The sequence below is a fragment of the Ursus americanus genome, chromosome 1, assembly GCF_024610735.1.
Source record: "Ursus americanus isolate L20-20 chromosome 1, mUrsAme1.1.p, whole genome shotgun sequence".
NCBI classification, from domain to species: domain Eukaryota; kingdom Metazoa; phylum Chordata; class Mammalia; order Carnivora; family Ursidae; genus Ursus; species Ursus americanus.
The window spans coordinates 54,451,792-54,475,678 of NC_142127.1; the positions used below are offsets into that span (position 1 = coordinate 54,451,792).

Below are 23,887 nucleotides of genomic sequence, written 5' to 3' on the forward strand. Positions count from 1 at the left end.
TCCCCATTTTGTGTTCTTGCCTCCTTCGTCATAGATTAATTAACCATATATGCATGGGTTTATTTCTGGCCTCTTTATTCTATTCTGTTGATCTATGTGTCTGTTTCTGTGCCAGTACCATAGTGTTTTGATTACTGTAGCTTTGTAGTATATCTTGCAGTCTGGGATTGTTTTACCTCCAGTTTTGTTCTTTCTCAGGATTGCTTTGGCAATTTGGAGTCTTTTGTGGTTCCATACAAATTTTAGTATTATTTATTCTGATTTTTTGAAAAATGTTGGTATTTTAATAGGGATTGCATTGAATCTGTAGATTGCTTTGGGTAATATGGACATTTAAAAAGTTTTGGGTCTTCCAATCCATGAGCATGGACTACCTTTTCATTTGTTTGTGTCATCTTCAGTTTTTTTCATCAGTGTTTTATGGTTTTAGGAGGATTAAGTTTATTCCTAGGTATTCCTTTTGATGTAATTGTAAATGGGATTATTTTCCTAATTTCTCTTTTTCTACTTCACTGTTATTGTATAGAAATGCAACAGGGGTGCCTGCATGGCTCAGTTGATTAAGCTTCTGCCTTTGGCTCAGGTGATGATCCCGGGGTCCTGGGATTGAGCCCCGCATTGGGCTCCCTCCTCAGTGGGAAGCCTGCTTCTCCCTCCCTCTGCCACTTCCCCTGCTTATGCTCTCTCTCAAGTAAATAAAATCTTAAGAAATGTAACAGATTTCTATATATTAATTTTGTATTCTCTGAGTTGACTGAATTCATATATTAGTTCTAGTAGTTTTTTGGTGGAATCTTGAGGCTTTTCTATATATATAGTGAAATGTCATCTGCAAACAGTGGAAGTTTTACTTCTTTACCAGTGTAGATGCTTTTTACTTCTTTTTGTTGTTGGGGACTTCCAGTATTATGTTGAATAAAAGTGGTAAGAGTGGATGTCCTTGTTTTGTTCCTGATCTTAAAGGAAAAGCTCTCAGTTTTTCACAATTGAGGATGATGTTAGTTGTGGGTTTTTCATATATGGCCTCTATAATGTTGAGATATATTCCCTCTAAACCTTCTTTATTGAGAGTTTTTATCATGACTGATGTTGTATTTTGTTGGTTACTTTTTCTGCATCTATCGAGATGATCGTATGATTTTTATCCTTTCTCTTGTTAATGTAATGTATCATGTTAATTGATTTGCAGATATTGGACCACCCTTGCATCCATGCAGTAAATCTCATTTGATCATGGTGAATGATTTTTAAAACGTATTGTTGGATTTGATTTACTAATATTTTGTTGAGTATTTTTGCATCTGTGCCATCAGAGATATTGGCCTCTTGTTTTCTTTTTTGGTAGTGTTTTTCTCTGGTTTTAGGGTAATGTTGGCCTTGTAAAATCAATTTGGAAGGTTTCCTTTTCCTTTTTTTTTTTTTTAAGATTTATTTATTTTAAAGAGAGTGTGTGTGAGTGGGGGAGGGGCAAGAGGAGGTGGGAGAGAGAATCTCAAGCAGACTCCCCACTGAGCATGGAGCCCAACGTGGGGTTCCATCTCATGACCCTGAGATCATGACCTGACTGAAATTAAGAGTTGGACGCTTAACCAGCTGGGCCACCCAGGCCCCCCTCTTCTTCTGTATTTTTTTTTTTTGGGGGGGGAATAGTTTGAGAAGAACAGGTATTACATCTTATTTAAATTTTTGGTAGAATTCACCTGTGAAGCTGTCTGGTTTTGGACTTTTGTTTGTTGGAAGTCTTTTGATTATGCATTCAATTTCATTGCTAGTAATTATTCTGTTCAGATTTTCTATCTCTTTCTAATTCAGTTTTGGAAGATTATATGTTTCTAGGAATTTATTCATATCTTCTAGGTTATCTAATTTGTTGGCATATAATTTTTTATAATCTCTTATAATCCTTTGTACTTCTGTGGTGTTGGTTTTTATTCTTCTGATTTTGTTTGAGCATGCTCTCTCTTTTAATGAGTCTGGCTAAAGATTTACCAATTTTGTTTATTTTTTCAAAGAACCATCCCCTGGTTTCATTGATCTATTGCTTTTAAAATCTCGATTTCATTTATTTCTACTCTAATCTATATTATTTCCTTTTTCTGTTGGCTTTGGGGTTTGTTCTTTTTCTATCTCCTATAGGTGTAAGGTTAGCTTATTCGAGATTTTTTCTTGTTTCTTGAGGTAGGCCTGTAATCCTCTAATCTTCCCTCTTAGAACAGCTTTTGCTGTATCCCAAAGACTTTGGACTGTTATGTTTTTATTTTCATTGTCTTTTTTTTTTTTTTTTAAATTTCCTCTTTGGTTTCTTGGTTGACCCATTCATTGTTTACCAGCATGTGATTTAGCCTCCATGTATTTGTGCTCTTTCTGTATTTTTTCTTGTGGTTTCTAGTTTTATACCGTTGTGGTTGGAAAAGATGCATGGTATGATTTCAGTGTTTTAAAATTTATCAAGACTTGTTTTGTGGCCTAACATGTATTTTGGAGAATATTTCATGTGCACTTAAGAATATATATTCTGTTTTTGAGTGGAATGTTCTGAATATATCTTTTAGGTCCATCTGGTCTAATGTGTCATTTAAGGCATTTTCTTCATTTTCTGTTTGGATGATCTCTCCATTGATGTTGGTGGGGTGTTGAAGTCCCCTACTATTATCTTATTACTGTCAGTTTCTTCCTTTGTGTCTGTTAATAGTTGCTTTATGTATTTAGGTGCTTCCATGTTGGGTACATAGATACTTATAATTGTTGTATCCCCTCGTTGGATTGTTTTCTTTGTTAGGTAGTGTTCTTTGCCTCTTGGTACAGTCTTTGTTTTAAAGTCTATTTTGCCTGATATAAATATTGCTACCTCAGCTTTCATTTGCTCCCATATGCCTGGTGAATGTTTTTTCCATCCCTTCACTGCATGTGCGTTTAGTTCTGAAGTAAGGTTGCTTTTTTTTATCCATTTAGTCACCCTATGTCTTTTTTTTTTAATTTTAAATTAAAAAAAAAACAGTATAATTCACCCTATGTTTTTTGACTGGAGCATTTACTCCATTTACATTTAAAGTAATTATTATTAGGTATGTACTTATTGCCATTTTGTTACTTGTTTTATGGTTGTTTTTGCTGTTCTTCTCTGTTCCTTTCTTCTTTTACTCTTTCCTTATGGTTGGATGGCTTTCTTTAGTGTTACGCTTGAATTCCTTTCTTGTGGCACAGTTGGTTAGGTGTCAGACTGGGTGGCACAGTTGGTTAGGTGTCAGACTCTTTCTTTCTTCTTCTACTCTTTCCTTATGGTTTGATGGCTTTCTTTAGTGTTATGCTTGAATTCCTTTCTTGTGGCACAGTTGGTTAGGTGTCAGACTGGGTGGCACAGTTGGTTAGGTGTCTGCCTTCTTGTGGCACAGTTGGTTAGGTGTCAGACTGGGTGGCACAGTTGGTTAGGTGTCAGACTCTTTCTTTCTTCTTTTACTCTTTCCTTATGGTTGGATGGCTTTCTTTAGTGTTACGCTTGAATTCCTTTCTTGTGGCACAGTTGGTTAGGTGTCAGACTGGGTGGCACAGTTGGTTAGGTGTCAGACTCTTTCTTCTTTTACTCTTTCCTTATGGTTGGATGGCTTTCTTTAGTGTTACGCTTGAATTCCTTTCTTGTGGCACAGTTGGTTAGGTGTCAGACTGGGTGGCACAGTTGGTTAGGTGTCAGACTCTTTCTTTCTTCTTTTACTCTTTCCTTATGGTTTGATGGCTTTCTTTAGTGTTACGCTTGAATTCCTTTCTTGTGGCACAGTTGGTTAGGTGTCAGACTGGGTGGCACAGTTGGTTAGGTGTCAGACTCTTTCTTTCTTCTTCTACTCTTTCCTTATGGTTTGATGGCTTTCTTTAGTGTTACGCTTGAATTCCTTTCTTGTGGCACAGTTGGTTAGGTGTCAGACTGGGTGGCACAGTTGGTTAGGTGTCTTCCTGGGTGGCACAGTTGGTTAGGTGTCAGACTCTTAATTTCAGCTCAGGTCATGATCTTAGGGTTGTGGGATCATGCCCCACATTGGGCTCTGGACTGCTGAGCATGGAGACGGCTAGGAATTCTCTCTCCCTCTCCCTCTGCCCCTCCCGTGTGCCCTAAAAGAAAAAAATTCCTTTCTCTTTATTTTTTGTGTTTCTATTACAGGTTTTTGATTTTTGGTTACCATTTAGGTTCACATATAACATTTTATTTGTATAGAGGTATGTATTAGGTTGATGGTTGTTTAAGTTTGAACCCATTCTAAAAGCACTACATTTTTACTTCTCCCCATGTTTTATGTATATGATGCCATACTTTACATCCTTTTATTTTGTGAATCCCTTGACTGATTTGTGTAGATGTGATTGACTTTACCGCTTTTGTGCATACTAGTTTTATAAGTGTTTAATCTGCTCTTATTATGTATTTGTATTTGCCTGTGAAATTTTTTCCTTTCACAATTTTTTTACTCCTCATTATGGCCTTTTCTTTCCACTCAAAGAATTCCCTTTAGCATTTCTTGTAAGTCTGGTTTAGTGGTGATATACTCCTTTTGTTTGGGATACTCTTTATTTTTCCCTCTATTCTGAATGGTAATTTTGTTGCATAGATTATTCTTGGTTGCATTTTTTTTTCCTTTCAGTACTTTGAATGCATCATGTACCTCCTTTCTGGCCTGCTAAGTTTCAGTTGAAAAATCAGCTTATGGTCTTGTAGGATTTCCCTTATATGTAACTGTTTTCTTTTCTCTTGCTGCTTCTAAGATTTCCTCTTTATCAGTACTTTTTGCCATTTTAACTATGTGTCTTGGTGTGGACCTCCTTGGGTTCATCTCGTTAGGGACTCTCTGTGCATCCTGGATCTGGATGTCTGTTTTTTTTCCCCACATTAGGGAAGTTTTCAGCTATTATTTCTTCAAATAAGTTTTCTGCCCCCTTCTGTCTGTCCTCTCCTGAGATCCCTATAATGTGAATGTTACTATACTTGATGGTGTGGCTGAGTTCCCTTAACCTATTCTCAGTTTTTGTTATTCTTTTTTTTTTTTTTCCTTTTTGCTGTTCTGTTTAGTGACTTTCCATTACCCTGTCTTCCAGATTGCTGATCTGTTCTTCTGCCACCTCTAATCTGCTGAGTCCCTTTGTGTATTTTTTTTTAAAGATTTTTATTTATTTATTTGACAGAGACAGACAGCCAGTGAGAGAGAACACAAGCAGGGGGAGTGGGAGAGGAAGAAGCAGGCTCCCAGCAGAAGAGCCTGATGTGGGGCTCGATCCTGGAATGCTGGGATCACGCCCTGAGCCGAAGGCAGACTCTTAACGACTGCGCCACCCAGGCGTCCCCCCCGCTTTGTGTATTTTTAATTTTAGTTATTCGGTTCTTCATCTCTGACTTATATATATATATATATATATACACACACACACACACACACACACATATACATATATACACATATACACATGTGTATATGTGCATTATATATATATAATATATATATTATATATATATAATATATAATATATATATATATTTCTATCTCTTTGTTGAGGGTCTCACTGAATTTCTTAAGTCCAGTATCTTTATGACTGTTACTTTGAATTCATTATCAGGCATATAACTTTTTTCCTTCTTTCTTTCCTTTCTTTCTTTCCTTTCTTTTTCTTTCTTGGCGTGGAGACCAATGTGGGGCTTGAACTCACAAACCTGACATCAAGACCTGTGCTGAGATCAAGAGTCAGACACTTAACTGACTGAGTCGCCCAGGCACCCCTAACTTACCTCCATTTCATTTAGCTCTTTTGTTGTGGCTTCGTCCTGTTCTTTCACTTGGAACACAGTCTTCTGTCTCCTCATTTTGTCTAATTCTCTGTGTTTGTTTCTGTGTATTAGGAAAGTCAGCTATGTCAGTTGATCCAGAAAGTAGTGGCCTTATGAAGAAGAGATCCTGTGGTACCCTGCAGCTCAGTGCTCCTTGTTTATCAGAACCAGGCACTTCAGGGGTGTCTCCTATGTGGGTTATGTGTGCCCTGTTGTTGTGGCTGAGCCACATTTGCCTTCAGTCCAGTTGGCTGCATTGGCCCACTTTGCTTGTTGTGGGTGCACTGGGCAGGGTTTGGTCCTTATGTTGTTAAGGGGCCAGTGTGGAGCTGCTGCTTGTGGTTGGATAGTGTCAGCAGTCAGACCAGGAGCCTGCCCTTAGCCTGTCTGCTGGGGCTGTATTCACACTGACCTGCAGGGTGCTGTCCCCACACTGTCCCCTGAAAGGCTTTTATTTGTGGGCAGGGCGGGCCATCAGACCAGATGCTTTCTTCCAGTCCAGAACTAATCAGAAGGGCACATTTTCAGGGCGCCTGAGTGGCTTAGTTGTTGGCGTCTGCCTTCGGCTCAGGTCATGATGCCAGGGTCCTGGGATCGAGCCCCGCATCAGGCTCCCTGCTCAGCGGGAAGCCTGCTTCTCCCTCTCCCACTTCCCCTGCTTGTGTTTCCTCTCTCTTAGTGTCTCTCTCTGTCAAATAAATAAAATCTTTAAAAAAAAAAAAAGGGGACATTTTCTGCACTGCCAGCTATAAGGTTCACTGCTGGGACTGCAGGCGTACTGGTGTGTGGTTATATTCCCCCTCTCTGTCTGCCCTGGGACAGTAGTCATTTTGAAGTGGCACTGTTCCTTGTGGGGTTGCTTACTGGTAGAGTCTGGGCAGGCGCTGCTTTGGAGGGACACCTGTTGAGTGGGTCGGGTTGGGTGGGGTGGATCCAAAGGAGAACATTTATAGGGTGCCTGGTACTAACATGATAGGTAGAGAGTGTTCTTGCTGGTTCCTGCAAGTGTCTGGCTATCTAGGCTTGGGTAAGGGGAGAGAAATGGTGCCCACCACCATTTTTGTTCTTGGGGAAATCTCCTAAGGATCCCTGTCCCTCCAGTGCACTTCTGAGATTAGTGAATAAACCTTCTTCAGTATATCCAGACGCTTTTCAAACTGCTGCTTCTATGCTGTATCTTGCTAGGTTATTTGTTATGCTGGCCCTTTAAGGGTGGGGACTATTTTTTAATCTCCCTTTGGGTGTCTCCCAGAGCTATGCTGCTGATTTTTTTTTTTTTTTAAGTACCTAGAGTTAAGCTCTGCTTATTGAAAAAACTCCCTAAGTTAAGCCCCACTGGTTTTCAATGCCAAATATTATGGGGATTTGTCTTCCAAGGGCCTCCAAACCTGGAGTGTTTAGGGTGGTGTCTGATCCTTTCACTTCTTTGTGCTTGTGGTGTCCCCCCTATTTGTGGTTAGTCTCCTGAGAGGGGATTGGTGGGGATGGGAGGGAGGGGTGAGCAGGAGGGGTGGGGGTGGGGATCAAAGTTTGGTTCCCAGTTATGTCTCTGCCTCTTCTACCCACTTTGATGTGGAAAGTCTGTTCTGACAGTCTTCGGGTGGTTCAGAGCTAACCGCACTGTGTAGCTGTTATCTTAGTGTGTCTTTGGGACAAGGTGAGCTCAGGATCTTCCTACTTAGCCATTTTCCCAGAACCTCATCAGTCTTTTTTTTTCTTTGTTGATTTTTCGTGCTTCTTAAAAGCACAGTCAGATAATTTATTGAGATTGTTTTCAGCCTATATCACTCTTTTGAAGCAGCCCTTTTAAAAGCCGTCAATAACCTAATTATAAAATCCTTAGTCATCTTCTTGACCAGTTCCCAATACCTGGTACCTAATATCTCTTTCCTTAGCTCCCATGTTATTACACTGTCTTGGTTTTCTTCCTACCCTCTGGCCATGATTTTGCTGACTTTTCTTCCTTCTGCTTTCTAAATTTACAAATTCTTGAGATTAATTTTTTAGTCCTTTTTTTTTTTCTTTTTTTTACATTTTCTTTCTTAGTAACCTCATCTACTCAGACTGTATTAGCGTTTACCACTATTAGGGGGAACATTTAAATTAGTATTTCTAACTGTCAACTTCCATGTTCACATTTTTAATTATTTTAAATAATATATATAATTTCCATCTGACTGTCTTGCTGAATTTTGCAATCTAGTATGTATGTGTAAGGTTATTATTTTAGCCTTCAATCCCAGTACTCCACTACTTCTATTTATTTCTGTTATTTAGGTACCTTTCAAGCCAGTGTCTCAGTCATAAGGCCTTGCTGAGCTCCATTCCCTCTGCCTTATCCAGACTGTTGACAGATCAGATAGATTCTGTTAGTTGTGATTGTCAAGACACTTTTGTTTTTCTCCCATTGACACCAGCCTAGATGAAATCTTAATTTTCTCACATCTACTCTGGTCTTCCTTTATTTTTTCTCCTTCAAATGATTCTCCATTCCATTACCAGACCAGTCTTTGTTCAGAGAAAGTGTGAGTACTTGCTACCTGCCTGTGCTGTGCTACATTCTAATGTTGCAAAATTTATTAGCAGCCCAGTGGAGATATATAGACAGATATGTAGAAGACATGACATAGTAAGTGCTATAATCAGTGTAATACAGAGGGAGCCATTAATTCTTCCTGAGGAAGATAGGAAAGACTTTAGGGAAAGTAACTTTTGGACTGGTTCTTGATGGATAAATAGGAGTTTTCTAGAGAAGGGTATTTCAGGCAAGGGATGTGTGTGTGTGTGTGTGTGTGTGTGTGTGTGTGTGTGTGTGTGTGTGTAAGTACCAAGGCAGACAAAAAAGGTCTTGGTGGTATAAGGAAATGTGATAACTTCCACTGTGGCTGGAAGAAAAGTTGTTAAGGAAGATAAAAATGTAGTTTGGAGCCAGAATGCAAAAGACATTGTATGCTATGTTAAAGAATTGGAATTTCATCCACATTGGAGAGTAGCAAAATTTTAAAGTGGACGCTGTTAGATTTTTACTTTTGATGGCAGTGTGAGACGTAGAAAATACTGTTTTAATCCTGTTGCTCTCTATTGATTATTGAAGTAATAAAGCTTAATCTCTTAATTTGGCAAAGTTCTTCTGCTGCTCTTCTCCATGACTTTCTTGTGTATGCTCTATGCTTCAGCCAATTTGGGCTATTTACTAGCATGGGAAAGTCCTTGTGCTTTTCTGTTTCTGCCTGATTATTGAATTTTCAAAGCAACTGGAATTGAAGCCTTCTCCTCTCAGCTAGAGATCAATACTATATTCTCGGAGCTTTTGTAATACTTTGTATTCCACGTGTGGCAATCAGTGAGTGCATTGAAATCATAGCTTGGTAATTAAGAAGTGTTGGAGCCAGAAGACCAAGATTTAAATCCTAGTTGTGTCGTGTGCTATTTGTGTGACTCTGGACAAGCTACCGACTCTTTCTAAATCTTTCTTATGTTTTGTTTTTTTTATTTTTTTAAGATTTTATTTATTTACTTGAGAGAGAGAGTGTGCAAGCAAGAGAGAGAAGGCACAAGTGGGGAGGAAGGGCAGAGGGAGAAGGAGAAGCAGACTCCCTACTAAGCAGGGAGCCTATTGTGGGCTCGATCCCAGGACCCCAGGGTAATGACCTGAATTGAAGGCAGGTGCTTAACCAACTGAGCCACCCAGGCTCCCCCATTCTTATGGTTTTTTTTTTGGGGGGGGGGGTTTGGTTTTTTTTTTTTTTTTTTAAAGATTTTATTTGTTTGACAGGTAGAGACACAGCGAGAGAGGGAGAGAGGGAACACGAGCAGGGGAGTGGGAGAGGGAGAAGCAGGCTTCCCACTGAGCAGGGAGCCCGATGCGGGGCTCGATCCCAGGACCCTGAGATCATGACCCGAGCCAAAGGCAGACGCCTAACGACTGAGCCACCTAGGCGCCCCAGTGAGTCACCCATGTGCCCCCCCATTCCTATGTTTTAAATAGGAATAATAAAACCTATATCATTAATCTCACATACATTAATGTGAAAAGGAAATGAGGTAACGATTATAAAACCCTTAGCTTAACAGTATTATACAGTATTACTACTAATGCAGTATACTGTATAGAAAGAGTAAGAAGAATCTGGTGCGGAAATAATGTCTGAAGGTGAAAGCATAGGCAGTGGCAACCATGGCATTTTAATATCGAGAACAAATTTCTAATAAATACACCTTATGCATTAGGAAGAAAAGGAAGAACCCAAAGAGTAAAGAGAATTAGCAATTTATTGTACTGCATGGTGTGCTGATTGTCAGTATGGTGCACGCAGTGGTCACCATTGTGCTTCTTGTCATTTCCAACTCTTCTCTGTGGCTCTTAGGAGTTATGTCCCACTGCTGCCTCTACTTGGTGTATGGCCTTGGTGAACACATAAACTGGAATTTGAATGAACATATTGTGCTAAAGGCAAGTTATTCGATAAACCATTATCTTAATTTTTATGCTTTATAACCTCTTTAGCATGTGTCAGCTAGGAAAATTTCCGTAACAGTTTGGCTTTCTTGAAATTTGGGTCAGAAAGTATTATCTCTGTATAGCCTTCATTCCCCCTAACGGGGTAATCCTTTGTAAAATTTGGGTATAGACCTGTCTACCTCTTCTGTCATGTAACCAAATCTCCATTTCCTGTCACAGCCTTTCCCTGTCTTCCACATGGTGAGTGCGCTCACTTTGCCCTCTTGCTGCCCTGTTGTTTTGTTGCAGAATTCTCCTCAGGTCCATCCTCTCCTGTGGTGCAGCGAATTTAAAGTTGTCCCCTTCTCGAACCCCAGCAGTTCCAGTCCCTTCCGATTTTGATAGAGTTTGGGTGAGAGTAACTTGATAAACCATTTACATTAAGGCTTTGTATTCCTTTGTGGCTGTTCAGCAGATGAGGCTTCTGCTCTCAACTTTTCCTCATGCCTTAAGGTAGTACTTACACAATTTTGGTCTGTGGATGGCAAGCATTAGAATTTTCTGGCAGTGTTTGTTTAACATGTTTGTATTCTGAGCCCCCACTTATAGAGATTCTAATTATTGGCTAGGTCTAGAGTGACATCCAGAACTCTACTTTTAAAATGAATACCCAAAGTGATTTTTATACTCCCAAGATGTTTGGGAACCTCTAATGTGATTGTGATTGGGCCATGATTTTAATATTTCTTTTTTTTCTCCCTCCAGACTTTGTGGGGTTCATTTTTTTCCTGTGGGTTTGCCAGAAGCAAAGGTAACAATTCCAGCTACCTGTCATTTAAAGTAGAAGGGGCTGATGTTTACTATTATATTAAATAGAAAAACCCCACTTGTTACAAGCAGGAATACTATGTATATCAAGCAGGTATGGATTTTAGTCTTGGCTTCTTTAGGGTCTTGTCAAGATTATTGGGTTGAACAGCTGAGAAAGGGAACTCAGAAGCTTAGTTTCTGTTGTAAAATGGCATACAGATTTTTGGAGACAAATTTCCTTTGTTGTTTGCAGAAATGTAAGACTGTACCAGAAATGTTTTTGGTCACTTACAAATTGGTCAGTATAATAAGCTTGTGATATAATTCTTATTTCAATTACTAGCAAGCAGGGAGGGAGCAATAAAAGTACATTGGCATTTTCCCAGCTGGTAGTAGACAAAGTCTGGAATTCGCTGCCTGAATCGCCATATTGAGTAGATTTCAAGTGGACAGTGGAGGGAATAAAACATGAAATTTAAAGTACGGATTAGGGAGCTCAACGTGGTCAAGGGAAGGGTATATCCTTGTTCTTTGTCTTTTGCCAAGACAACTCTCTGATACGGATTAGGACTATTTCCTCACTACATAGACCCAGACATAAAGGTAAAGGACAGGACAGTTGTGTCTTTCCAGGCATTTGGAATGGCAGATACCAAGCTTGTGTGAGTACGTGCTTATATAACATGCCTGCCCTAGCACAAAATATTTGGAATATATACTACTATGGGTATGAGTGACTAATGGTATGTATTTTTATTTTCAAAGAGTTTATTTAAACAATAATGAATTTCCAGTTGGTAGAATTTGGTGTAAGAAAAGTTTGGGGGGTAAGGGAAGACATCCCAGGAGCCTGCAGTGAGTAGTTAGTACCAGATTATTCTGCCAAGGGGTAAAGCTGACCTTGCCTTATTTGCCCCAGTCTTCCCTTCTTTGGCTGCTGCTTTGTGCCTCGGTCTATAAGATCCCCCCCCCCCCCATGGCTATATATTCCTTTTTCTTTCATTCATTGATTCATAGCAAGTATAATAGGATTTCAACTTTGGGGACACATTTTTTGACCCTTGAATTCAAGTTTTAAGAAGTTTCTTCAGTGAAGTGCCAGTTTCTTATAAACTAAAAAGTTGACTCTAGGAAATTAAGTATATATTTGACTTGCTGAATATTTGAAGCTGATTCATTATGAATCTGTTATTTAAAGAAAATTTGTAGGGATTGCTAAGAAATCCAACAGTGGGTTTTATAACAAACCATCATGGAGTATCTATGTATATGTGAAAGAAAGAATTGTTTTTTTAGAACAGAGGAACTGCACTGAGATTCAAGGGCTGAGCAGCGTATTTGCTTCAGATGCAGAGTTGTGGTAGTCATACTTTTTTAGTCCATTGCATTTGCATAATAACAATGTTATTAATAAAACGCTAATAGAATAGCATAATACTATTTAGTCAAATTAAAAATATACACACAAAGTAGCATATTTTACTTTAAACATATGCACATATATTCAAGAACATTCATGAATGTCCATAGAAGGGGGCAGATAGGATTAGGAATCAGAGATGGATGGAGGAAAATATAAACAAAAAAATAAGAAAGGCCTCACATTTGTTCATAGACAAATGCCATGAACTAAAAAAAAATAGTATTATGTTATAGATCTTACTGTTTTCTCCTTTTGTGTTCGCCACTGTTTAAAAAATCTTTTCATGTCTCTGTATATATATCTATCTTCGTCACTGCTTTTGGTTGCTGCATATTATTTCACCAAATTTACTTAATACGTATTCATTCCTCTAGTGATACCTCTAGCTACTCTTACAAATAATGCTCCAGGGAATATATCAAAGTTGTTCCCTTATGGAACTGTGTGTGAATTTCTCCTGAATATATACTGAGGAGTTGTATAGCCGGGTCATTGAAATGGTATTACCTATGAAAACTTCGCGCATGATTGCTCTGTGGAGTAGTTTACCAGTAATGCATTTGGGTTCCTCTTCTCCATGTTCTTGCTAATAAGTTTCTCTGTCATAAATCTTATATTTAATCCATTTTACACTATCACACTGGAAGAAACTAGAAAGTTGATTAATAATTTATTACATGGAAGGGCCAAATTTTTATTATGGCAGCTAACTATTTGAAACTTATAATGGGGATTTTGAGGGCAGATTGAAATTCATATTGAAGTTTAAAGTGTTGCATGATCTTGTGCAGGTTTTGCAAGGAGAAGGTACACTGTTTAGAGGGCAGGGATAGTATCTTGTTGAACCGTCCAGCAACCTGATCTTGTCAGGGTCCTGGAGTCCATCATATTTAGGTAGTTTGACTTGTGTAAACTATTCTCATTAGTGACCAAAGTTAATTAGAATGTCAATGCACTAATTCATGGTGAAAAAATATAATTATCAAACCTCCTGTCCATTTCAGTTCACTTCTTTTTCTCAGTAGAAAATAAAGTGTAATTAGAGGAGTTCGCTTGGTGAGTTTTATATCTGGGCAAGAGGATGTATTCTGTGATTCAGATGTTTTGATGGTGTCAAGTCATCAAAGCCTGATGACATCTATCTATTCTAAGTCAAATGTTTTAACAGTCTTGGAACCGTGATATTTGTAGTGGTATTAAGTGATGATAATTTATCCATGTCTTTTATTTGTTTGTTTGTTTGTTTAAGTGGGCTCCACAAGCAGCCCAGGGTGGAGCCCAGGGTGGAGCCCAACGCAGGGGTTGAACTCACCCCGGGATCAAGACCTGAGCTAAGATCAAGAATCAGAAACTTAACCGACTGAACCACTGAGTTGCCTCTGTATCTTTTTAAAAAATTTTTTTCTATTCTTTTTTTATAAGGGGGCTTTCTCTTATAGTGTACATAAATTATTGTACTTATAACTAAGCTGCTTAGGTTAACAAAAGGAAATTAGTTGCACTGTTAGACTGAGGAAATAAGCATTGTAAATAGTTATATATAGTTTTGCTATTGAGTTTTTAAGAAATAATTCTATAAGGACATCTGGGTAGATCAGCGTTAGGTTAAGTGTCTGCCTTTGGTTCAGGTCATGATCCCAGGTCCTGGGATTAAGTCCCACGTCAGGCTCCTTGCTCAGTGGGGAGCCTGCTTCTCCCTCTGCCTGCTGCTCCCCCTGCTTGTGCTCTCTCTCTCTGACTAAATAAATACAATCTTTTTTTTTCTTTTAAAGATTTTATTTATTTATTTGACAGAGACAACCAGCAAGAGAGGGAACACAAGCAGGGGGAGTGGGAGAGGAAGAAGCAGGCTCCTAGCGGAGGAGCCTGATGTGGGGCTTGATCCCAGAACGCTGGGATCACGCCCTGAGCTTAAGGCAGACGCTTAACGACACCACCCAGGCGCCCCATAAATAAATACAATCTTAAAAAAAAAAAGAAAAGAAATATTTGTAGGACCTGTAGACTAGATATGATACTTACATTTATTTTAAAAGGTGTCCATTTTAGATAAATTTAGGACTAATATTCTGTAGTTTTCTCCCCTCATTAGCCCCGTCTATTTCTTATGGTAACTCCGCTTCAATTTTTTTTTTTTTTTTAAGATTTTATTTATTTGACAGACAGAGAGACAGCCAGCGAGAGAGGTAACACAAGCAGGGAGAGTGGGAGAGGAAGAAGCAGGCTCCTAGTGAGGAGCCTGATGCGGAGCTCTATCCCAGAACGCCAGGATCACACCTTGAGCCGAAGGCAGACACTTAACCGCTGTGCCACCCAGGCGCCCCTCAATTTTTTTTTTTAATAAAAGAAGTTAGTAGGATTGTTATTTCAATTATAGGAATTTTTTTGTAGCAGATCTTTTCAGGGATATATTTGTTTTATTGATCAAATTCTTGGTATCTTTCTCAACACTTTTTTACTTCACTTTCATCACTTCCTTTAGGTTTTCTGGGTTTTGAGGTAATTAAGCACACAACCTGATAATAAGGATTTTTTTACTTATACATATTGTACTACATATGGGATTAATTTGAATTTTTCTGATACTGAGCATGGTTAGTTAGAAATCCAGCATCGAACTTGGTTTTGTCTCAGGTCATGATCTCAGTGTTGTGAGATCAGGCCGAGCAGTAGACTCCATGCTGGGTGGGGAGTCTGCTGGAGAGTCTCTCAGTCCCTCGCCCCTGTCCCTGCCCCCACGTGCATGCACTTGAGCTCTCTCTCTCTGTCTCTCACAAATAAATAAATCTTAAAAAAAAAGAAAGAAAGAAAGAAAGAAAGAAAGAAATCCAGCATTAAGCCTTAAGTTTCATACTTCAGTTTTTATTTATAAAATCTATGAGATCATAATATCTTTTTCTTATTGTTTAAACTGGAAAAGATAGATAAAAATTCGGTTTTCATCTGAACTAAGTAGGGAAGTATCTTTTATTAGAATTTTGATTATTGGAATTATATTGGAAAAAAATTGTTTAGTTATCTCTCAGCTGAATTTATTGCTAAGCCAAAATAAAATTGGGTTAAAGCATATTTTCATTTTCCATATTTTCTAATGAAAAAATATAATTAGAAATAATAATGGTAGAAACCATGCATTTATATCAGGATACTTGGAATTTATTATTATTAGAGGAGGAGTAGTCTGACTCTGTATATGCAGACTTAAAAGTGAGTATCTCCCATTTTTAAGAAAGCATCTCTGGGTTTCATAATAATAATGTTAAATCTAAATATTTCAGTTTAAAATTGTGCAAACAACAGCACGGGTGGGGCGGGATTCAGAGTACTGAATATGTATATTGTGGGAGAATACTGCCACCTTGTGTATACATGTTGCTATGTTATGTCTTCATTTTCTTTTGTTACGCCAGCTAATAATACAAAGTGCTTCTTCGCCATTTGGTACTATGGTTAGATAAGTAAATGTGTAAAACATTTGTTTTCTTTTTTTTCATTTTTCATGTAGTAAAAGCATCCAACTCTTCTTTTTTCTTGGCAGAGGGAGGGGTCTTGTATTTTGAAGACATGAAATTTGGTGTAGTTAGTTCTAAGAATTAGAAAGTCTGAGGGATCAGTCTGGTTAATTGATCTCTGGGGTCAGTAGAAGATGAATCATTTTATTTGAATCTTATGGAATGTTGATGATTCTTTGATCGTTCTTCATTTTAGTGTTTGCCATGCTTTGGGATCATTATTCTGATCGCCAGAATTCATTATACTACAGATAAAGTAAGGGCATTGGGCTTACTCACACAACCATAGTCCTTGATTTTTAAATGTCAAGTGCAGAAGAATGACTATAATGATAACATGGAATAGTGCTTTGAAAAATATTGATGTGATGAAAGAGAGGTTCCTTTAAATCATTTTGGTTACTTGAGGGCATGACTTAGTGGGTTTTAGATATTGCCTCTCACAGACGGGGGGTTCACTTTATGATGCTCATAACTAGCTTAGCTGTGCAGTCATGAGTGCTACTCTGGGCATAAGTTTCTTCACCTGAAAAATGAGCAGTTGAACTGGGTGATTTCTAAGGATCTTTTTAGCTTTAGAATTCTCTGACTGTAAAGTCTTACTATTAACTTTTAAAATGTTAATGCTATAATTCCCTTCAGGTTACTCATTATATTTTTCTGTATGAGAAGTTATTTTGAAAGTTTAATGTAATCACAAAGTTGTGTTTAACTATCATGAAATATATTAGTAATTTGAGGGGATACCTGTGTACAAAAGTTTAATACCAGAAATCTAGGAAATTCGCCTACTTTTTATATAATATGTGGGGTACTTGAAGATATCAGAAGATTGATTTGGGGGTAACCTAGATTTTAAATATATGCTATTTTCAGCAACATAACACTGTTAGGGGGACACAAATGGATTACAAATACCTACATTTCAACTTCTGGGAAGGCTCCAAAAGTTGGTATAAATATGGTAATGGTATATAAATGGTATATAAATGGTATATATATATATATATATATATATATATATATATATATATATATATATATATATATATATGATATATAAATATCATAGGCAGAGATTTCTAGTTGAGATGAAAAGAGAGAAAAAAGTACCTTTAGCCTATAGTTGAAGACTTCGGAGTTCTTTAGGCTATTACCCAACTGAAAATTTAAGGCTCGTGATTCTTCAGAATGTAAATCTCTTCATTTTTGAGTACACAGCAGCAGATATTTCCTGCTTCCCTTGATTCATTTTTCTTGTGCAGTGCTAAGAGTGAACACATGTAATCAGGTTTCACTTTTTACTTTGAGGCCATATGGGAATAATTTTTTAAAATTCTAAACATAATTCTAAGGAAAATGATTCTCATTGTTAAGCTATGTAAACATGCCAAATTCAACATCTGTACTGAAATAATTTCCCAGTTTCTAGTGATTGTAATACCAAAGCAAAATGAGTATGTTGGTATTTTTCATTTATTTTGTGTAACACCAAACTATTGTTTTATAGAGTACAGACTTCATGACAAATGTTTAAATTCACTAATAAAATACAATTCACAAATAAAAATTTGTGCCATATTATAGAACATTAAATAAAAATGTTAACTAAAATGCACATATCATCCTCATATAAATTATTATGGAAATACAAAATATTAAGTAAATTTTACTTCAAGAGAATATAATTATGAAAAAAGTGAAGCAGATGATAACTTAATTGGTTTTTAGAAAATGTAATCTTAAGAAAATGGGAAGTCTGTGGTGACATTAGCCATGAGGTTTTTCTGTAGAGATTTTCCCAAAAGCTCTCTTCCAGAACCTCCCTCAGCAATGGGGTGGGAATGTGAAATCAGAAGAAAACATTGGGTGATAGCTCATAACAGGCTCATCTATAAATCCAATCTCTGGATTGATACTCTTGAGATATTTTTGAACAGTTTGTTTTTATTTAGGGACTAGAGTTTTTATTGATAGCAAACCATAGTTTTAAAAAGAGCATGCCTACTTTCTTTTTTTAAAATTTTATGTATAGGTAGAGACCAGTTAATGACCTGTACTTGGTTCAGTTGTGCTATGTTAGTGTTCCACTTGTTTGAAAAGTCCTTGATTTGGATGAAGAATTATGATTATAATAAAAATTTTGCTTGTCAGTTGATGTATTGTTCTTCCTTGGGAATTACAGAGAATTAGAATGCTTTCTAATGAGTATATCTTTTTTTATTTTGACATTTTAAAAAATGGAGATATAACTGACATGTAATTAATTTCAGGTGTACAACATAATGATTCAAAATTTGTATATATTGTGAAAAGATCACCACAATAAGTCTAGTTAACATCCATCACCACACATATTTACAGATTTTTTTCTTGTGATATATTTTGAAATTTTAACGCAGCAAATAACTTTCTGTATAGAGAAGAGTTTTCTTCCAGTATTTTCATCATAGACTGCATAATTGAATTTGTAATAAAATTTGTTATCCAGATACACTAGGGCACCATGCTAAAACGTAATAAATACTGATAGAATACTTCAGTTTGGTTGCTTATTGTGTTCTGCACAGGCCTAGACCTATCTATTCTTATGTAATATTCAAAATTTAATGAGTCTTTTTTTTTTTTTTAAAGATTTTATTTATTTATTTGTCAGAAGGAGAGTGAGAGAGAGAGAGAGATCACAAGCAGGGGGAGCGGCAGGCAGAGGGAGAAGCAGTCTCCCTGCGATGAAGGACCCTGGGATCATGAGCTGAGCTGAAGGCAGCTGCTTAACCTACTGAGCCACCCAGGCGTCCCATTGAGTCCTTGATTCTGATGAAAATGATTTTTAAGACAATGAAATACAAACATTTTGGTAAATCAAAATACCATATTGTTTTAGAATACTAAAAACTGGTATAGTCATTAATTGTTATGTTAATATGTAGGTCAGGATAGAAATTGGTAGTTATATGGAAGTTGGAGGATTTAGAATTTTTGTAAACCCAGCTCTCAGATTTTATTTTATCTATTTTATTAACTGTCTGCTACTACGAGTGTCATTACTAGTGAACTTACTCTGTAAATTGGTCTTTTGCATCATAGCAGATAAATAATTGTGATTTTTCTAATATATGCAAGAATTTGCTTCTTACTCAAGTTTTATTTTAATTGCAATTTCTTAGGCCATCCTATAATGTAAACTAATAACATATACAAATTGATGCATACTCTATATTTTTCTCTTGTTCCTTTTTTTTTTCCTTTGAATGCAATTTTTTTTTTTTAAAGATTTTATTTATTTATTCGACAGAGATAGAGACAGCCAGCGAGAGAGGGAACACAAGCAGGGGGAGTGGGACAGGAAGAAGCAGGCTCCTAGTGGAGGAGCCTGATGTGGGGCTCGATCCCACAACGCTGGGATCACGCCCTGAGCCGAAGGCAGACGCTTAACCGCTGTGCCACCCAGGCGCCCCTGAATGCATTAAATTTAGTTGTTTCGTGTTGTGAAGCAGGTGCTCATCAGAGTGATTCTGTATTTAAAAATATTAATACATCGACGTTTTGATATACTATTAGTGGGATAAGGTCTTTTAAATGATTGTGGAAGTTAATATCAGTGATATACTGTTAGTAATGAGATGTGTAGCATAGGTCTAACATATATCTTTTTATTATTACTAGGCAAGAAGTTATGAAATGGAATGGATGGGGATATAATGATTCCAAGTTCTTCTTCAATAAGAAAGGCCAAGTTGAGTTGACTGGGAAAAGGTAACTGGTTGGTTTATTCTTTTGTTCCTTTTTTTCCCTCTTTCTTTCTGTAAAAAATTTTTAACATAAATAACAAACATTATTATCTTAAATAATAGACATACATAAAAATAGAGAGGGTAATATGATGACTCCTCCCTCGATTTAAAGATATCAACATTTTGACATAATTGCTCCTTCTTTTGTCTGTGGTATTAAATTCTGGCATTGTCATGTCACTTCTAAATATTTACATATATCTTCTTTAAAAATATAAGGACCTAGTATTAGCTAATCATAATAGTACCATTATCATACTCTTCAAAATAAGACAAATTTTATATCTGATTAGCCAGTCCACATTTCCCCTGATATCTAAAAAATGCCGTTTTACAGGTAGTTTGTTTGACTCAGGATCCAAAAAGGTCTATAGTCATCCTACCACCCAATCTCCACACCATTGACTTGTTCAAAGTAACTCCACTTTTAGGACTGGGAATTTACTTTTGGGTGTGGTTGTTATGGAACATGAACAATTTTAGGTCTTTGTGAATATAAATAGTATTTAAATTTTTAATTTTTAAAAAGATTTTATTTATTTATTTGACAGAGAGAGAGAGAGCCAGAGAGCACAAATAGGAGTGGGTTGGGGAGGGGTTTGGAGGGGTGGCGGAGGGAGAGGGAGAAGCAGGCTCACTGCTGAGCAGGGAGCCCGTGGGGCTTGATCCCAGGCCCCTGGGATCATGACCTGAGCCTAAGGCAGACCCTTAACTGATTGAGCCACCCAGGCACCTCATAAATAGTATTTTTAAAATTAGTTTTCTGGGGCGCCTGGGTGGCTCAGTCAGTTAAGCGTCTGCCTTTGGCTCAGGTCATGATTCTGGAGTCCCAGGATTGAATCCTGCATTGGGCTCCCTCCCGCCTAAGCAGGGATCTGCTTCTTCCTCTGACCCTCCCCCTTCTCGCACTCTCTCTCTCACATAAATAAATAAAATCTTTAAAAAATCTTAAAAAAGGTAAAGTAAAATTAGTTTTCTGAGATACATTAGGGAAGAAGTGATGAAGAAAACAATCATTTGTGTGGTAACTTTCACATTTCTGAAATATTTTTGGTAATGTGTGGATAAGAATTCTAAAGAATATTTGTATTGTTATTGTTCCAGATGCAGACAGAATTGTAAAATAAGTTCTCAGTTGATTTTAAGAACCGACCCTACCAAAGTTGGTGTTTTGGGTGGTTTGTCTATTGAATTTTGATTTAACTTTTGAAAGGACAGTGAATACAAATGCTAAGATTTGAAGGGTCTATAAATTAAAACTTGAGAGTAGGTAAACACACACACACACACACACACACAACTGGATCAGATATATTTCAAATCTGTTCCAGTATTGTGCTTTGACTTAGTATCTGTTGGGCATAATATGCTTAGGTTAATATTTTTGGTATATCAATATATTGAAATACCAGTGAGAAAAGTTTTATCCCTTGGAGAAATTCTCTTTCTTGGCAACATAATCAGTCCAGTTTTCTGACTTAAACATACTTTGTACCTGAAACAAAACCTTAGGAATAGTAATTAGAAACTAATTTTAATAAAGGTATGAAATGTATATTTGACATTTGCTTTTTAATAGGAAAAATAAATACCTGTATTCTCATTCCCATCTTTAAGTGTGACTGGGCAGCATGTTGGTGGAGGCTTAGTTGAGAAATTGTGTAATTCAGGTAGAAGGAATTTCTGGTTAAAATTAAATTTACCAGTGTTCTAGATGTTGAGTGTTTTGTGTTTTAAATGGAATAATGTCTAATATAGTAGAAACTTACCTATTTAAAACCTGGCTTTGCAAAATCTCCTCGGGTAGGGAGAGTAAATCTTCTGAACTTAGAAAATCAACTTCCTCTCCTCTCTGACACTGTCTTCATTTCTTTCTCTCTTTGGACCTTGAAAGTATGGCATCTTTATTTTATGGGAGGGGGCAAGTTGTCACTTGTGCACAGTGCCACTGAAAGCATTAGACCCCTACTGACTTATGTAGAACACTGTAGGGCTATTTAGTGGTTTGTGTTGGAAGTCTTTGTATGCGAAATGAATAATCAGTCACAAAATATCACAAGTAATTATATTTTGCTAGTGCCATGGTTCAGAATCTGGTTCTTATTTCAGGTGTTCTGGCTCTTGATTTGTCAGTTTTCACAGAGAGGATCAGATTGTAGAGGTCTGACATGTGTGCCACACTCAAGATATACTCATGAAAAACATTAGAACCCCGGTGTATTCATTTATGTTTAGATTATTCCTTTTTCCGTGTATAGAGTACTTGTTAACACCCTTCGTGATATTAAGATATATAGGACATAAAATATAAAATATATTGTTTGGAGAGCATAGGTTCAGAGTAAAGGGGATTTAGTGTTCTCAAGAGAGTGGTCTCAAGAGAGATGTTTATCTAGGTTGTAATAGAACCAGAGAATGTATTTGTTTGGCTTCTGACTTTGGAAGATTGCTGCTCCTGCCACTCTAACCAGAATTAGTTCCTTAAAGACTTCATTTCTTGCATTAACTCCTGAATCAGGTCCAGTGGGAGAAAAGGAAAGAGAATAGGGTGCATCTGACTGGCAGAGCCTGCAAGGGAGACCCGTAAAGCGGATGTTGGGCACATTTGCTTTGGTGGAAGATAGCCTTGGCTTCTCACTTAGACTCATCTAGAGGACAATTCTCCAAATACAGAAATGGAATTTAAATGCTCTGGGATTAAATATGTACTACATAAACTATTTAATAACTAAAACCGATGATTGAATAATATTCAGTTCCCATTTTAGTGATTACAGAAGTATCATTACCTTGTCATAGACAGGATAATAAACCAGATTGAATTGGATTGTAGCTTTCTGTAAATTTAGTCTAGCCTCCTAGGGATAATGGTTGAATTAGTAGATTTCTCTGGTTTTTGTCAGAAAACATTTAAACATTCTTTAAGGTAGTAATAGCTATTATTTAATTGAGTGCCTACTGAATTATCTTAAAATAACCCCAAGATGGGTAGTGGTATTTTCTTAAAAGAATTAAGAGATTGAGGATGAGCGAGGTTAAATAGTTTATTTGAAGTCACTTGTTCAGCAGGAAATTGGGATTAAAACCCAAGTGTTTTTGAGCTTTGTTCTTGTGCTGTTTTTATTGTACTGTGCTTCTGCAGATAAGCATATTCATCCATCGTATTGATCTTGCTTTCTCTCCAAACTCTGAGAGCACTTTATAGTAGCCTTCTACCTGCTGTGCACTAGCACAGTGGAGTTAGTCATATTGTAAAAAATTACCCTGTGACAGAAATTCCTCTTTTCCACTGAAAGATACAGTGGAGAAGCAAAAGAAGGTGGTGATATTCTTAAAAGAGAAAATGGAATTTATGACTAGAGAGGATGAGTTACAAGAAAACATTGATTAGGCTGAACAGTATTAATTCACCCTTTTGTATTAATAATATTAGATTGTGAGGACGATTTTTTAAATTCTTTGTAAAGACTTTTTATTCTGGCATTGTAGTGGACTGAACAAATTATAGACTTTTTGTTCTCTGTAACTGCATAGAAAACATGAATAAAATATCCTAAGAGAGATATAAAACAGAGCTGGGGGAAAAAGGGGAATTCTTAGGTGCCAGCAACCAAGGGTGAGTTTCAATGAAAATTTATGGGGATTCCCTTATTTCTGATCCAAAGAGATTGAAAAGGTAAATTTTTATAAGCAAATGTGGTTGATTTTGTATATTTTGGGAGGGTAACATTGACATTTCAAACCCAGCCATTGAATTAGTATATGTGCTGCCGAATCGAGCGCTCCAGCCATTAAATTAAAAGCAATTATTATAAGCTGTTTTAGATCTTTGGGGAAAATCGGAAGTTTTTTCCTGAACCCAGTCTTATCTTCTGAACGTATTTACAATGTGTCAGGTTATAAATTCTTAGGTTTATTATCTTGCCATTCTTACCTCCTTCTAGATAGAGCTCAGTTGAGTCCTCTTGGGTTTAAACAGCAGAAGGCAGTACTTCAGAGCTAATGCTACACATTTCTCCAAACTAATATTTTTGAAAAGTGTCATTATTCATTGACTTTAAAGGTATTAAGCATTAATTGGTGCTTACAAAGTACAAGCTAGTG

General features: G+C 37.0%; 1 protein-coding gene across 4 annotated transcripts in view; it reads left to right on the forward strand.

Annotated features, from left to right (window-relative positions):
- The window catches only part of AGPS (alkylglycerone phosphate synthase), a 204,373-nt gene that overhangs the window by 80,394 nt on the left and 100,092 nt on the right, over nucleotides 1–23,887 (forward strand). For all 4 annotated transcript variants that reach the window (XM_045806173.2, XM_087861651.1, XM_045806171.2 and 1 more), the window contains one exon: nucleotides 19,656–19,745. In XM_045806173.2, coding sequence (XP_045662129.1) covers nucleotides 19,666–19,745 — 80 coding nt within the window. In that variant the 5' untranslated portion in view covers nucleotides 19,656–19,665. The remainder of the gene's footprint in view (nucleotides 1–19,655; nucleotides 19,746–23,887) is intronic.